This window comes from Cannabis sativa, chromosome 2 (genome assembly GCF_029168945.1).
Source record: "Cannabis sativa cultivar Pink pepper isolate KNU-18-1 chromosome 2, ASM2916894v1, whole genome shotgun sequence".
In the NCBI taxonomy this organism is placed as follows: Eukaryota; Viridiplantae; Streptophyta; class Magnoliopsida; order Rosales; family Cannabaceae; genus Cannabis; species Cannabis sativa.
In genome coordinates, this window is record NC_083602.1 from 88,578,025 (window position 1) to 88,595,362 (window position 17,338).

The following is a 17,338-nucleotide window of genomic DNA, read 5'->3' on the forward strand; positions in this document are numbered from 1 at the left end:
CCTCAGTCTAAGAGGCCTTCCAATCTCTTTTATTTTTAATGATTTTTTTTTTAACATTAGTCCATTGAAGTTCTATTTTTTTTTTTTAGAAAAACAGTTTAAAAACTTATTTGAATTTTATTTTAAATGCCAATTTTTAAAGCTTTGCCCTGGCCCCCACAAAAGTTAATGACTACTATGTGTCAAAGTTAGGCAAAAATTCTAATTAATTATTTAAAAATAATGACAAAAAAAAAAGTATGTAGCATTAATCACTGCCTACTATTTTTGCATGGAAAAAAAAATCAGCCTTTTATTTTTATTGGGTAGATTAGATCTACTTTAAAATAAAAGAGAACAGCTTCAAATGAAAACACCACAAAGCACAAGTGGGAAATTTTCTATTTATTCTTAATTTTTTTTTTTTTTTGGAGATATGAGATCATTTTTTAATCAAATTATTCAGTTCACTGCAGCCACGTTCATTTTATTATTATCATATATTAATTCTTTTTACGTGTTTAGTTGTAATTTTACAATATTATATATATATATATAAGTTTCAGCACCTACACTGGTCGCGATCTTATAGTAAACCAATCACTTAACAACATACTCTCGTCGTTTTACAGTTTTTAGTGTCGTTTTGCAGTTTCTACTGTCGTTTTTGCTATTATTAGATTAAAGACACAATAGACAAAGCCTGTGTGAGCCTTCATTATATAACTCTTTCCCTCCTTCGACACCAGTTTGACCATTTCATCTAAACTTTTTTCTCTTAATTTCATTAACCAAAGATCCAAAAGCTTCGATCTTTACATTTTTTGTGGAAGAAAAACAGAGCTTTATAGAGTTTGAAAAACAGAGGGTGGTGTTGTAATGAACAACAACAATAACAACAACATTAATAATAATAACATCTCTGAAAAAGTGAGCAAAGATGAATCAACAAAATGGATTCTTGAGAGAATTGAAATTGACCAAATGGGTGATTTTCCCTCTGACCAATCAGAGGCCACAGCCACACCACCCCAATGCTCAAATGGGATTTGTTTGACCAAGATTAATAATAGCTCTGGGAAGAAGAAGAATGTTGGACAGAGTAAGCCACCAAAGATCGGAAGAATGGCTTCTGGAGCTTCAAGAGGCCTTAAAAGTCTTCGTTTTCTTGGTAGAACTGTTACTGGGAAGGAAAATGATGCTTGGAGATCGATTGAGAAGCGATTTTATCAGCACCAAGTTAATGGGAAACTCTGTCGAGACAAATTTGGTGTCTGTATAGGTAAAGTTTGAATTTTTATGTTTGTATAGGTATGTATATGTATGTATGTTTATGGGTTATGGAGTTTGAGAGATTTTGGAAAATGGGGTTTTGTTTTTTTGTAGGAATGGGAGGAGATTCAAAGGATTTTGCAGGAGAGTTATTTGATACTTTGGCTAGGCGTAGGAGTATTTCTGCAAAAGATGGGATAAATGAAGATGTTTTAAGAAAATTTTGGGAAGATATGACTAATCAAGACCTTGAATCCAGATTACAGATATTCTTTGACATGTGAGCATTCTTACTCTCTTTCTCTCTCTCTCTCTTTTCTATTGTTTTTGTTTTTGATCTAAAGAGTGAAATATGGTGGAAATTATTATTAGGTGTGATAAGAATGGAGATGGGAAGCTTTCAGAAGAAGAGGTTAAGGAGGTGAGAGCAAAGAACCAAAAGTATTGTTCTTTTTCTCTTCTGTTGTTTTGTTTGCCATTTTGTTATATTTTATGTTCATGTGTCTGAATTCTTAATTTTGTTAAAAAAAAAAAATACAGGTTATAGTTTTAAGTGCTTCTGCAAACAAGTTGGCTAATCTTAAACAACAAGCATCAGCATATGCATCTTTGATCATGGAAGAGCTTGATCCTGACCATCTTGGTTATATCGAGGTGAATCGTTGTTCATGTATCATATTGATGTTATTAAGTATCGAGTCTGTGTTAGTTTTTTCATTTTTTTTTTCGATTCATCTTTCTCAGTATGTTGTTTCCAATTTTTGACAGATGTGGCAGCTAGAAACTCTACTCAGGGGAATGGTGAACTCGAACCCCGAAGAGACTAGCAAACTTTCGAAGAAAACTCAAACTCTCACAAGAGCCATGATTCCCAGAAGATACAGAACACCATTGAGCAAGTTCTTGTCCACAACTGAGGAACTCATCTATGAAAATTGGAAGAGAATTTGGGTTATTGGTTTGTGGTTAACCATAAACCTTGTCCTCTTCGTTTGGAAATACTATCAATACAAGAACAAAGGAGCTTATCAAATCATGGGTAGATGTCTTTGCCTTGCCAAAGGGGCTGCTGAGACTCTCAAGTTCAATATGGCTCTCATTCTTGTCCCAGTTTGTAGGAGAACTCTCACAAAACTAAGATCATCATTTCTTAGTAAATTATTTCCTTTTGATGATAACATCAATTTCCACAAATTGATTGCACTTGCAATAGCTTCAATGACATTTGTACATGTCATAATGCATTTGACCTGTGATTTTCCAAGACTGATTTCATGTCCCAAACAAAAGTTTATGAAAATTTTGGGACAAGATTTCAACTTTAATCAGCCAACATACTTGGATTTACTCAAAAGTATTCCAGGCATAACTGGGATTCTAATGATCCTTCTAATGGCCTTTTCCTTTACTCTAGCAACACACTCATTTAGGAGAAGTGTCATCAAATTGCCATGGCAATTCCACCATTTGGCTGGCTTCAATTCCTTCTGGTATGCACATCATTTGCTGGTTCTTGTGTATGTACTCCTTATCATACATGGCTACTTTCTATATCTCACTCATGATTGGCACAAGAAGACGGTATGTATTTTATATTCTCGATAATACTTATCTGATACCCTGTAATTAATTTTATATTTTGTTAAAACACAAGGTACTAAACGAGTATATCATTCATAAACAAGACTTGAAATGATGATGAAATTATTATGTGTGTGTGCAGACATGGATGTATATCATGGTCCCGGTCTTATTCTATGCAACCGAAAGGACTTATTCAATCATCGACGAAAGCAACCACCGAGTAAACGTTATTAAGGTCAGTAGAACCATTATAGCACCACGATAAGGTGTCATAAAACTGCAGGTGTAATTCAATATCGAGTCTTACTTATTTTATATAAAACCGCTACTCATTTATAGGGTTTTTTCATTGTGATTTGTCTACTTATGAAGTTTTGCATTAAATTTAATTCCTTATATATATTCCTTGAACATTGCAGGCAATAATATACACAGGAAATGTACTAGCTTTATACATGAGCAAACCTCCAGGATTCAAGTACAAAAGTGGGATGTACCTTTTTGTCAAGTGTCCAGATATATCAAGTTTTGAATGGTACATAAATTATATATATGTTTAGAAAAATTGATTATCATGTCATGAACTAAATTTAACGCTCAGATAAATGATATTTTCAGGCATCCCTTCTCCATCACCTCTGCTCCTGGAGATGACTACTTGAGTGTCCATATAAGGACATTAGGAGATTGGACTACAGAGCTTAAAAACAGATTTGCACAGGTGATATATCTATATTAAGTTTTTGTTATTGCCTAAATGAGATTATTTGTGTGGAAAATGTGAATTGGAATGGAATCACCATTCTTAAACATATAAGATTCATTTGTTTGGTTTTTGCATATTATACATTGGAAAGGAATGAGTGCTCTAGTATTTAGTGGAATAACAATTTGTTATCATTTTCAAAAGAAGAATGAAGTAGGAATATTTTTAAGCTAATTATGGTTTATTCCACTTGAATTTTCCATGCAGTTAAAATTTTTTCCCAAATTATTGAGATTGTCGAATTTAATGATTTCTGTTCAATTCTATTAAAGGACTAAGCATCTGTTAATAAAATTTAACGAAAGTTCTTGAATCCAACAATTTTAATAGTTTAGAAAAAAAATTGAACGGTCTGAAAATGCATTAATTAACATTCTTGTTCTTATTCTTATTTCATTCCACTTAATCAAACGCCACCTTAATGAAATGCAGGCATGTCAACCAGAAAATACGCAAGCAAGGAGAGGAAACCTCGTTCGAATGGAGACCAAAGCAATCTCAGACTACAAATGTCCACAACCAGAGTGAGCACCAAGAATCTCAGACTAAAATCACTCATACTAAACTTGTCCATTTTTTCTATATGGTACCTTACCAAACATGTCCACTTTTTCTTATGTTAGGTACCCAAAAATCCTCATCAAGGGACCTTATGGAGCACCAGCTCAGAATTTCAAGAAGTATGACATTCTCTTGCTCATAGGTCTTGGAATCGGAGCGACGCCTTTCATCAGCATTCTTAAAGATCTTTTGAACAACATTAGGACAAATGATCCAGAATATGTGAGTCATGAAAGGCTAATCAATCAGATATAGTATCTTGTTATGTTGGAAATATGGTATTTGACTTGAAAATGTTTGAATTACTCTAATGCAGGGATCTTCACCAGGTGGTATTTCACTAGATTCAAGTAAAAAATGTCCTAAAAGAGCTTACTTCTATTGGGTTACAAGGGAACAAGGATCCTTTGAATGGTTTAAAGGTGTCATGGATGATATAGCCGAGTACGACCAAGATGTATGTTTCGAAAACTCATAACACACTTATTTATGACGTGTTTGGTTAGAAGTAATGAAATGAAATAGAATAATCAAGAAGAATAGGAATGAGGATGATATTTTTATTTCTATTATCATCTTCGTTCCTATTCTTTTGTTTTCATTCTACCCAACTAAATCTATTTTTAATTTTTTTTAAAAGAATAATAGAAATAGAAATGAGAATGAGAATAGAAATAGGAATAGAATGAAATGAAAATTTAAAATATATAAAAAAAAATTGATAAAAAAATCATTAAGTTTTTACTCATGTTACATTTAAATGATTTTTTCTTTTATTTCAAAATGGAATAATCATTCTACTAAAATAGTGAAAAGGGTATTCTATTAGAATGACATTCTAATACTGTAAAATGCAGCCAAACAAAAGAATGAAATGAAAATAATTTCCTTTCCATTCCATTTCATTACCTCCAACCAAAAGTCACCATAAATTATTAACATAATAATTTTTTTTTTCTATAATCATAATAAGTAATTTTACAACTTTTGGTGGGTCTCACCTCAAATTAATTTTTCTATCTACTTTTCTTTCTAACCAAACAAACATTTGTCTTTTTTCACTTCTCTCTACATTTTATTCCAAACTTTTCTTTTCTCTCCCTTTTCTCATCTACCAAACATAGGTAGTAGTTTTAGAACTCTTCAACTCATGTCAATCTCTATGTGGTCTTTAAAAATATTTGCAGCGTATCATAGAAATGCACAACTACTTGACAAGTGTATATGAAGAAGGAGATGCAAGGTCTGCTCTTATTGCCATGGTTCAACAGCTACAACATGCTAAGAATGGAGTTGATGTTGTCTCAGAAAGCAGGGTAATTAATCATTATTAAACCTCAAAACAAATACTAATTAATTAATAATCATTACCATTATTATGTATTATCTTTAATATTTAACATGTCACATTTAAAACAGATCAAAACACATTTTGCTAGACCGAATTGGCGAAAAGTGTTTTCGGATTTGGCAACTAAGCATGAAGCCTCTCGAATTGGTAAGCAAAACAATTTTAGTTAAAAGAATATTTTGGTTAATTTTATTCTAAGAAATCTTGAAAGTTGGATTTTAGTGAAAAAAAAAATAAGAATTCTCATGTTCGGTATGAAAAGAAAATTCGTATCGAAAAAAACTTGATTCAACAAATTTTTTTCATACCAAACATGAATTTTTTTTTTCTTTTCTCATCGAAATTCAACTTCCAAACATAATTTTAAAGAACATGAAAATAAGTTTGTTGTTGTGTTTTTGATGTTGTTATTTTCAGGTGTTTTCTATTGTGGAAGTGCTACACTTACCAAACCATTGAAGAAACTTTGCCAAGAGTTTAGCTTAAATTCATCAACTCGTTTCCACTTTCACAAGGAGAATTTCTAGATTAATTATACATAATTAACACTCAAATACTTTTGTTAAACAAGAACCAAAAAAAAAAAAAAACAAGTTCAATATTTGTTAATTACCACTGTATATTAAGAAAGTGAGAAAATATGTAGAAAATTAATGTGAAATTTTTGAAACCAAATATTTATTTACTGCAATAATGGAATCACTTGCCCTGTGAAGTAGTTCAAGGAAAAACAGTCGTAGAAGTTATGATATAAAAATGTCAAATCTATATTAGTCTTGCTGCAGTTTGCTATATATAACAATTTCATTTTATTTTTATATTTTTTGTCAATTATTTATTGAAAAAATGTTGGTGTTAAACAACTTCTTTTTTAATTTTTATTTGTTATATGAAAAAACAAATTGTATTTGGAAAAACTAAATATTCCCTAACAACCCTGTCAATTTTTGACTATGAGATCATTGTACCAATCAATGGAATACTGGAAGACACTAAGCAAAATGTAACACCCTAACTAACATAGGCGTATTACGTGATTTTTAAATATACTGTGCAGCTCGTTGCTAATCAACGAGGTTTATGGAAAAACGTGATTAATTAAAATTTTGCTTTTTAATTAAACTTATAAAATAATATTACAAAAGACTCGGGATCCCGATTATAAAATCATTTACAAAAAGATTTAACTGTTTAACTGATACACAAAATATATGTCGTCTAACGACCAGTTGCATAAATCAGCCTCGCTGTCCCGATGATCGTACGCTCCAGGCCTAACCGCCCCGACATGTACAATCTTCACAAGCTCGCTCACGGTCCATCAGCTATAGCCTTGCCTTTACCTACACATAAACGTAGATCTGTGAGTCGACAGACTCAGTAAGAAAAGCATAATAATACTCATACATAATTCTAACTGCCGTGTCCAACACGATACTGAGTCCCGCTGCTGCCGTGTCCAACACGGTACTGAGCCACTACTGCCATGTCCAACATGGTACCGAGTTCTGAACGTTCATAGAGACGGTACTATTGACACGTAACAACCTGATCGGTCGAACCGGTCATACTCCGACTGCTGGTCATACTCCAGCCTGTATCGACGTGTTACTATATCCTCCTGATCGGTCAAACCGGTCATACTTCGGCTGCTAGTCATACTCCAGCCTGTACCGACGGGATACGTCAATAGTACGGAACCACCAACCAAGTGTCAGCCTGATCGGTCAAACCGGTCATACTCCGGCTGCTGGTCATACTCCAGCCTGTACCGACGTGACAGGGTTGGATGGTTCGAAGCCAACATACATAACTAATGTAATCTAATAGGCTTCCTACATGCACGCTAAACATGTAATCTACATATGCATACTGTTATACTAATCTTACCTGGATTCCGAATTCAGGTGTGCTGGTCAACCTGACTGGAACTTTAGCTGAGCGGCGGACATGTGCTCCTAAACCATAAAAATCACAACACTATAAGTGACACGCTAAATCACTTCCCGGGGACTTAAACTAGGAACTAAAAGTTTCCCTATCGATAAAAAGCATGGCAATACCCCTTAAAACATAAAAACGAGGAAAAACACGGGTTCTGAAAATTCCCCAACGGGCAGACCGGTTGCTCAACCGGAATTCCAGTTCTGGGAATTTTCGAAGCCCATCCGGAATTCCGAATGCACAACCGGAATTCCGGTTCCTCCCAGACAGAATTTCAAAAATTCATATCTTGCTCAAATCAACTCCAAATCACCTCAAACTTTCCAGACCTATTCCATACATCCCAAATAACATTTCCAAGGCATTAAAACAACCCAGAAACCTCAAACACGAAAATTGCCATTGGAGCTCAAGCTTTGAGTTCTAAACTCAAACTTGAGCAAAACCACCTAATCATGCATTCCACTAGCTTAATTCTACTTAATCAAGCTTAACTAAGCCTCTGAGAACAATTAAAAACAATAACAACAACACAGAAACAGATTCACAACATTTTCACCAAAAATCATATTTTTGAGCTAGAAATTCCAAACTTGAAACAAGGTACTATACATGCATTTCTAACAGCTTAATTCACCTCAAATTAACATGCTTACACCACAGAAATTAACAACAAAACACAGCAGCAACAACTTCAATTTATCATGCATGCATTTCATCAAATTTTCATAAAATTCAAGAAAACACAAAGGGAAAGTTCTGAGAGATCAAACCTTGATTAGATTACACAAAAAGAGGATGAAAATCACAAGATTGAGCAGGAAAAATCCCAGCCCTAGCAGCCAAGCCTTGGCCGAAAAGAGAGAGAGAGCTTGAGAGAGTTTCTTTTTTCAAAATTTTCTATTTTCTTACTAAGTGTTGAAATGAAAGGAAAAAATGAATTAAAAGCCAATTATACCATTTTACTTCAGCCAATTAAACACATAAAATAAACATTTATTTCATTTAATAAACTCACATAAGACAAAATACTAATGGGGCAAAAAGACCAATTTGCCCCTCCACCATAAAACCACATAAATCATACTAAAGGGGTATTTTTGGGAAATTCTAAATTCCCGGCCATTCCCGACATTCCCAATGTCTAAAACCAGTCCCAAACTAATAACATGCTAAGTTGTGATTTCTATTGAGCCAAACGCCGAGTTCCAAAATACCGGGCACCGAAAATGCAAAATATGAAAACTACTGAATAACATAACCATGCATTTCTGAATTCCATAAATAACAGTATAATAAATTATTTAAATAGTTATAAATAATTTTCATAATTAATCAAATTAACTGATAATTTCCAAATTAACTAAGCGGGCTTTACACAAAATCTTATTTTGGATAACAAAACTTGTGACTAATCACCTATTATTATTTATAAAAATCATAAGTCAATGTATTTTTAATCATAATAAAATTTTATTATTAAATTAGTTTATTTTTATTAACAAGAAAGTAAAAGTTAGTTTATTTTTATTATTAAGTATTAATAAGAAAATAATTTTTTTAAAAATTAAATTAAACATGTAGTATTGATGTGATAATAACATATTAGATATATCGGTATTAATATCATATTTAATTGTTATGTCTCAAAAATTCAAAAAATAATGTGGCATTAATTTTTCTCCTAGATATGGAGGAGAATAGGAAATCATATCATCTCAACACTATTTTGGGAAACTTCAACTAAGTTTAGACATAACATCAAAAGCTTCATCTCGGTCCAAGTCGAGATAATAACTCCAAATTATTATCTCGGCCCAAGCCAAGATGACAATCTCAATATGTCATTTTGGCCCTAGGTGGGGTGCTCCTTCTTGGCCCTACGTGTCATCTTGACCTTAAGTGGGGAGATCCTCACCAGACTATCATTTCAGCCTCACTAACGTTGCAACACCAAGGCATCTTCTTGGCCCAAGTCGAGATCACAATACTAGGACATCATCTCGGCTTAAGCCAAGATCAAGACCCCCTCATCTCATCCCCATCTTTTTCTTGGCCCTAGGAGCCCCTCACCAAGCACCATATTGGCCCTAGTCGAGGTGCACATTACTGGTGCATCATCTCGGCCCTAGTCAAGATGTTTCACAACTCAGCACGTGCTTCTCGTGACTTACCAATATCATGATCTCGACATGTATTTTTCATCAACATGCATTGTGCTCCTTGTGATGAAAATAAACTAGCATATGAGGATTAAAAATATCTTCAACAATTTTTTTTTTTAGATATTTATTTTGAAATATGATTTTTGTTATCATTTTGTATTTTAAACCCAACTCGACCATAGTTAGGGGAAGGTGTGTCTTGGATTAAGAGATTTTAAATCCTAAGAAAGTCCTAGATGAAAATCTATAATAAGGTGATATCAATTGTAAAGGACCCCAATTGATTCTCACAAACTTCCACTCTCTCATTTCAAAACTCGCTTGAGGATTGAACTTTTGGAGAATATAACTCCGGAGAACTCTCCTAAAGCGCATTAAGACCAATAACAAACATAAGTGCACTAGTCTATTACCGTCGAAAAGGGGGAATCCCTATAAAATCTTCGTGTTTATTTTTGTTATTTTTTTTTATATATAAACCGGTTTACTTTGATTGACGAATACTTATGTTTATCTTATTTATTTATGATTTTTTTAGATCCATTAACAAAAAATTGCGTCAACAGTACTGTGAAAAATACAAGAAAATTATTAATAGCAAAAAGCATAATTTAGTAGTAACAATAGTTCAAATAAAAAATTCTAAAATAACTATTAATTAATAAATACTCAAATATATATTCCTCATATTTAAAATGTGAATACTCATATATGTCTCCATCTTCTCTTCTAACAATATTATATCCATCCATTACACTTCCAATCATCCTTAAACTAATTTCAACCCATCCAACCCTCCTTATATTGACTACATTACTTTTATATTCTTTGTTTATTTCTACATAAGCCCCAAATATTTAATTATATTTAAGTTAAGGTTGTTAGAAACACTTGGGAATCTATGGTTGGTAGCTACATTGAAAATAGATAAAGTATTTGATGATTTCGTCTAGTCTATTATGGCACTTAATATCTTATAATATCTTATTACTTATTAGTACATCACTCCAAACAACTTCACTTTTGTAATTTTATAGAGAATATTAATTGGCACTCACATTACCACATTGCTCCTACAATTACATTATAATAATTGAATGGAATTGACCTCACCTCTATCCACCATCATATGCACATGGATATCTTCCACAACAAATAATTACATTTCTTTTATTATATGCTTTTTTTTGGAAAAATTTTATTATATAATTTAATGGTAGGCATGTTCAATTTGTCCTTTTTTGTTTTCTACAATTAATATAATAAGTCTACAAAAACACAATTGAAGAATTATTGTGAATTTTACTTTTACTTGAAAAGTTTATGAAGTATGATGTGATACATGTCACAATTTGGAAAAAAAAAAAATTTAATTAGTCTAATTGGGTAGGTAGGGCAATAAAAATGAAAAATAAACACTATTTTAAAAATTGTATTTACATAAATTATTGACTGAACCTTTTCTTTTTATTAATTGACAATTCAGACTCTATATTTTTTAAAATAGTACAATATAATACTCTTAAGTTATCATTTCATCAAAATAAACTTAATAATAACTTAACCTATAATTATTATGAATAGACTAGTTATACCTTTTGCATATGTTTGTGCTAGAATTATCTTCAGATTAATTATATTAAAAAAAATTAAGCTCAAGAAATTATTTTTTATTATTTTAAAAAATACAATGTCTAATTTATTATATAACAAAACAAAGAGTTTGATTATTTTTACAAAACACAAAATTATAAATAGTATTTACTCAAAATTAAATTAGAAATCTTTTATTTTTAAGAAAGAAATTGTTTTGGTGTATTGTGTGTACGAGGATTGGTAACACAATTTAAGCTTCGTCAACTTAGAGAAGATTAAATTAATTTTTGTAATTGCAATTTGTCCCCACAATAATTTCTTAATTAATTTATTTCTACCAAATATTAAATTTAAATTAATTTTTTTTTCAAAGAAATCGAAAATCTATCCGTTAGTGAATTGTCGATATATGTATATTATATATGTATTAAATAGTGATGTACATATATTATATAGGGGTCTTTTCAATATTATACGTAAAATTGATTTTATTTATAAAAATACCTTTAAGAAAATTATTTGTACAAATACCGATTGCCACGTCAGCATAAATACCGAAATATAAAATAATTACCGAAAATTGAAAAAAATAAAAAAATCTCGCTTCCAGAAATTTTAGTGTTTTGCAAATTTTAAAAAAAGCAACCTTTTGGTTGCTTTTGATGTAAATAATATATCAATTAGTTACTTTTTATTAGAAAAAAATTAATTCAAGATGATTTTTTTCTCATACACATTTGGTTGCTTATTTTGATCAGACAACTTTAAAATTAATATATATAATAATTTTTATATTGTAACTAATTCTATTATGTTTTAGATACTATTTGGTAAATTACTTGGTGCCCTGTGTTGGGTCTGTAGCAGTTATGCAATCTTAACAGTTTTTAGCATTTTAACTACCTTTTCAAACTCCTCCCTTTCCCTCCATCCCGTTCTGACCGTTTCCCATCCGCCATTGTCGTCTCTTCCCTTCCTCCTTTCTTCCTCTGTTTGCACCAGCAGTTTTACCATGTCTTCAGACATTGATCCTCTCCTCCATTCTATGGATTCCACTTTGAAATTAACTGATGAAGAACGTTCAGTCATCCTTCTCCATGATGATGTGATTCCCCCCACCAATCCCATCTCAACCCCTACACTTCTTGCTCGAGTCATCACCCACAATTATGTCCACAAGCCCACTTTTATCAATCAAATGTCCGATCATTGGAAGGGTCGTTTTCCGGTTACAATCACTGAATATAGGGATGAGTATTTTAAGGTCACCTTCGGCTGTGAAGGAGATCAATTCCGGGTTATGAATAAAGAACCATGGCACTTTCAAAATCATCTTGTGGTTTTCTGCACACCAGATGCTCTGCAAAATGCCTCAGCCAATACCTTCAATTCTACTTGCTTTTGGGTTCAAGTGTATCGACTACCTTTTCTTAGCAAATCCAAAACTCTTGCCAAGGCCTTAGGGAATATCATTGGTGAATATGTCGATGTCCATGAGGAGTCCCTTGATGAAGGATGGGGCCCCTTTCTTCGAATTCGGGTAAAGCTTTTGGTTAACAAACCGCTCCCTAGAGGGCGGATGATTAGTTTGCCCCGTATAAAAGATGATTTTTGGATTGATTTTCGTTATGAGCGTCTACCGGAATTTTGCTTTGAGTGTGGACTCATTGGACACCCTTTTGAAAAATGTGTTGCTTTTATGGAAAGGATGGACAATGGTAATGATGCTGATTTGGAGTACGGACCATGGATGAAGGGTGCTAGGCTTCCAACAACGGGATATGATAAGTATAGAACAGATTTTTCTAAAGCTAATGCATGGCCTTTTGTTACCCGACTTGCACGCAAGGCTATAGTGTCATCTATTCCTAATTTGGTTTCAAGATCTCAGCCTTATCCATCTCCTCTCTATCAAGGTGAATCCTCTAATGCTGGCCCTAATCCAAGAAGTGTTGTCAATAGTCATGCCTTTGATTCCCTGACAGTGTTTACATCCCACTCACGGCCTCCTAACCATTACCATTCCCCACCAACTAATCACTTCAATGTCACTGCTGATCACACCAATTGTTATCCATCCATTCCCACTACTTCCAATTCCAACCGTGACAGACCCCCTCTTCAATCTCCAATATCGTACTGCATCCCTCCCACTCAACAATCTCCACCAAATAACAGCTCCCTTTCCAAAAATCATGCTCATTTTGACTCCACACAACATCCCATAAGTCAGCCCCTCACTCAAAATGTTGATGTAAAAGGCAAACAACCAATAATTGAGTCTCTTTCAACATCACATGTTTCCTGCCCACTCACTACCTCCAAACCAAATACCTCGGCACCCCCATTATACACAGACCTCTCACATATTTATGTGCCTGACATTCACTCCTCCACTTTTGCAACCTATCCACCTGTTCTCAATCCTATTGCCATCACCCCACGCCTTCAGCAAAACACCCTCACCATGCCTTCACAGCCCCTTACCACGCACTCTGCCTCTGCTGTTTCTTTTGCTAAAGAAAATCAGTCACCTAACACCACCCCTAAACGGCCAAATGACTCTCTCTCCATGCGAAAATTGCTCAAGAGAAGCCGCAATACCAATAATACATCTTCTTCTCCGTTGTCAAGAGATGAGGATCTTGAGACTCTAGTTTCCGATTTTGAGGATTCCAGCTTCTCCAACGACTCAAATGCGGAGGTTGCAAGGCAACCCCGCAACTCATCATGAAAATAATAAGCTGGAATGCACGGGGATTGGGGAACCCGAATGCATTACGACACCTTAGATTGCTTGTTCAACAACAATCTCCCCACGTTTTGTTCCTTATGGAAACAAAACTCGCTCAAAATTCTATTTCTAGAATCCGACAGCTTTTACATTTTCCCAATGGTCTTGAGGTTCCTCGGGTTGGATTGAGTGGTGGTTTAATGCTTTTTTGGTCAGATGTGGTAGATGTTACTTTGCTGAATATGGGACCAACTTTCTTTGACTGTTACATGAAATTTAATGGCTGGCCGAACTTCCATTTTACTGGCTTTTACGGTGCTCCTGAGCTTGCTAATAAATCGGACTCCTGGACTTTATTTCAGCGTTTTGGCGATGTTGCTCCACTTCTACCTTGGCTTACTATGGGTGATTTCAATGAAATTTTGTCCAACAATGACAAATCGGGAGGTACTTTAAGACGTGAATCCCAAATGGAGGCTTTTCGATCTACTTTGGATAAATGTTTTCTACAAGAAGTGCCTTACATTGGTGATCCTTTCACTTGGATAAAAAATCGGACTGCTGTACATACACTTAAGGAGCGTCTTGACTGGTGTTTTGTCAACAATCATTGGCTATCTTTTTTCCTTGCTCCAACCGTTGAACACTTGGATTATTACCACTCCGATCATAGAGCCATTGCTGCTGTTTTTTCATGTGCCACACTGCCCGATACTTCAGCAAAGAGCAGAAGTAGATTTCGCTTTGAGAAACTATGGCTGGCCGACCCTGAAAGTTCTGAAATCATCTCAAAAAGCTGGAATATTAATTTTTCTGCTGACCCGATTGCTGCCATGGTACATAGTTTAAGTTCTTGTGCAACAAATTTGCAAAGTTGGCATATTGGCAAGTATGGTAAAATGAAGAAAAATATCAATGCTTTGCAATCTAAAGTGGCTGATTTAAATAATAGCACTTTTCGCACCAGTGATCATGTCCAAGAATTACAAAGTGTGGAATCTGTCCTTGAAGAACTTCTTGAGCAAGAAGAGGTCTATTGGCATCAACGATCACGGGTTGATTGGCTTTCTTGTGGCGATCGCAACACTAAATTTTTCCATGCTAAGGCATCTTCTCGAAAGTCGACCAACAAAATCAAGTTCCTTCTCAATGATTCGGGTCAACAAGTTCATTCAAAGGAGGAAATCGCAACTGTTGTTCAAGCCTATTTTGCTGATATTTTTACAGCCTCAAACATTGATGATGCAGCCCTTTCCTCCACGCTCTCTTGTATTCCAACAATGGTAGGTGATGACTTGAATGACTCCCTCATTAAGCCTTTCACATCAGATGAAGTATACTCTGCTTTGCACACTATGGGGGCTGATAAAAGTCCGGGGATCGACGGTATGTCAGCTATGTTTTATCAAAAGAATTGGGCTGTTGTTGGTGATCTCGTAACAAAGGTTGTTCTCAGCATTCTTAATGATCATGCCGATCCTACTACTCTCAACAAGACAATCATTACTTTGATTCCCAAAGTCAAGAAACCTCATCGCATGCAAGATTTTCGACCAATAAGCCTCTGTAATGTGATCTCTAAACTTGTCACCAAGGTGCTAGTATCTCGGTTCAAGCTTGCTCTTCCATTGGTTATTTCTGAAGCTCAAAGTGCTTTCTTACCCAACCGCTTAATCACCGACAATGTCTTGGTGGCTTTTGAATTGGTACATGCCATTAAAAATAAAACGGCTGGTCGTAATGGTATTGCCTCTTTTAAGCTTGATATGAGTAAGGCATTCGATAGGGTGGAATGGAAGTTCATTGAAGAAGTTATGCGGAAAATGGGGTTTGCTGAAAGATGGATTTCATTGATCATGTGTTGCCTTACCACTAATAGCTTCTCATTTCTCATTAATGGTGAAGTTATGGGCGAATTGACTCCATCCCGAGGTCTTCGACAAGGATGTCCATTATCACCATACTTGTTCTTGATTTGCTCTGAAGGCTTCTCTAGACTTTTACAACATGAGCAGGATTCTGGCAATCTTTTGGGTTTCAAGTTGACACGTCATGCTCCTCCAATCACTCATTTGTTCTTTGCTGATGACACCCTTCTTTTTTGCCACGCTAACGAGAGATCTTGTCTTGCTATTAAGAGGGTCCTGGACACCTACCACAAAGCTTCTGGTCAAGAACTTAATTTGGCAAAATCAGTTATGTCCTTCTCTCCAAATACCACTCTTGCTGCCCAAGTGTTTTTTCATCAACAACTATCTATGCCGATTTGTGAATGTCATGAAAAGTACCTGGGCCTGCCTTCTTACTCTGGTAGGGATAAAAAGGAGATGTTTAGTCACATTAAAGAGAAGATTTGGAAGCTCATGAATACCTGGCATGAGAAGATTTTTTCAGCAGGGGGTAGAGAGGTGCTTTTAAAAGCTGTTGTTCAGTCAATCCCTACTTATGCCATGAGTTGTTTCCGGCTACCAACCTATTTCTGCAAGCAAGTGGAATCCATGATGGCGAATTTCTGGTGGGGTTTAAATGAACATGGCTCAAAAATCCATTGGAGATCATGGAATCTTCTTTGTAAATCAAAATCAGATGGTGGTATGGGTTTCCGCTCTTTCATTCACTTCAACCAAGCACTCCTTGCTAAACAAGCTTGGCGCATCTATGAAAAACCTGCTTCACTCCTTAGCCGTGTCCTCAAGAGTAAGTACTTTCCCAATAACAGTTTTTTGGAGGCTTCTTTGGGTCACTCCCCGTCTCTTACTTGGCAAGGGATTCATTGGGCTAGAGAGCTCCTTGTGAAGGGGTTACGTTGGAAAATTGGTGATGGTAGAGCTATTCAGTCGGGCTTTGATCCTTGGTTACCGGGGCATAGTACTTTCTTGCCTTATCATTACAAGGGTCCTCCCAATGGTGTTGTTGCAAATCTTATTACTGAGGAGCGACAATGGAATGTACCCCTCCTTCATGAGTATTTCACTCCTTTGGATGTGGAAAGAATTTTAACCATTCCTTTGAGCTTTTTTGGCAGCCGTGACTATCTTATTTGGCATCATACTAGTAATGGCTTCTATACGGTAAACTCGGGTTATCATCTTGCTGCTAGTCTTGATGCTAGTGAACAAGGTTCAAGCAATAGTGTGAACTCTTCTTGGTGGAAATTCTTTTGGTCTTTGCAACTCCCACCAAAAGTTAAAATCTTTGCTTGGAGGGTCATTCATGATGCGCTTCTGTTGCCACTTCGCTGGTCAAGAGAAAAGTTATTACTGACTCCACATGCTCAGTTTGTAAACAAGCATGGGAATCAGTTGGACATGCTCTTTTTCATTGCCGTTATGCTAAAGCTGTGTGGCGAAACTCTGGTTTGACCTTTGATTGGCAACATGCTGCTG

The 17,338-nt window shown here is 34.9% G+C and overlaps 1 protein-coding gene across 1 annotated transcript; it reads left to right on the forward strand.

The window, feature by feature from the left end:
• The first annotated feature begins 410 nt into the window (after positions 1 to 410).
• On the forward strand, positions 411 to 6,331 carry LOC115720938 (putative respiratory burst oxidase homolog protein H). The gene is made up of 14 exons (XM_030650150.2): positions 411 to 1,261; positions 1,366 to 1,531; positions 1,624 to 1,672; positions 1,792 to 1,905; positions 2,020 to 2,832; positions 2,975 to 3,070; positions 3,255 to 3,370; positions 3,454 to 3,556; positions 4,034 to 4,125; positions 4,225 to 4,384; positions 4,479 to 4,619; positions 5,350 to 5,478; positions 5,582 to 5,660; positions 5,931 to 6,331. Exons 1-14 carry the CDS (start codon positions 859 to 861, stop codon positions 6,038 to 6,040), a joined length of 2,571 nt encoding a protein of 856 aa, XP_030506010.2. The 5' UTR covers positions 411 to 858; the 3' UTR covers positions 6,041 to 6,331.
• Positions 6,332 to 17,338: the final 11,007 nt, after the last annotated feature.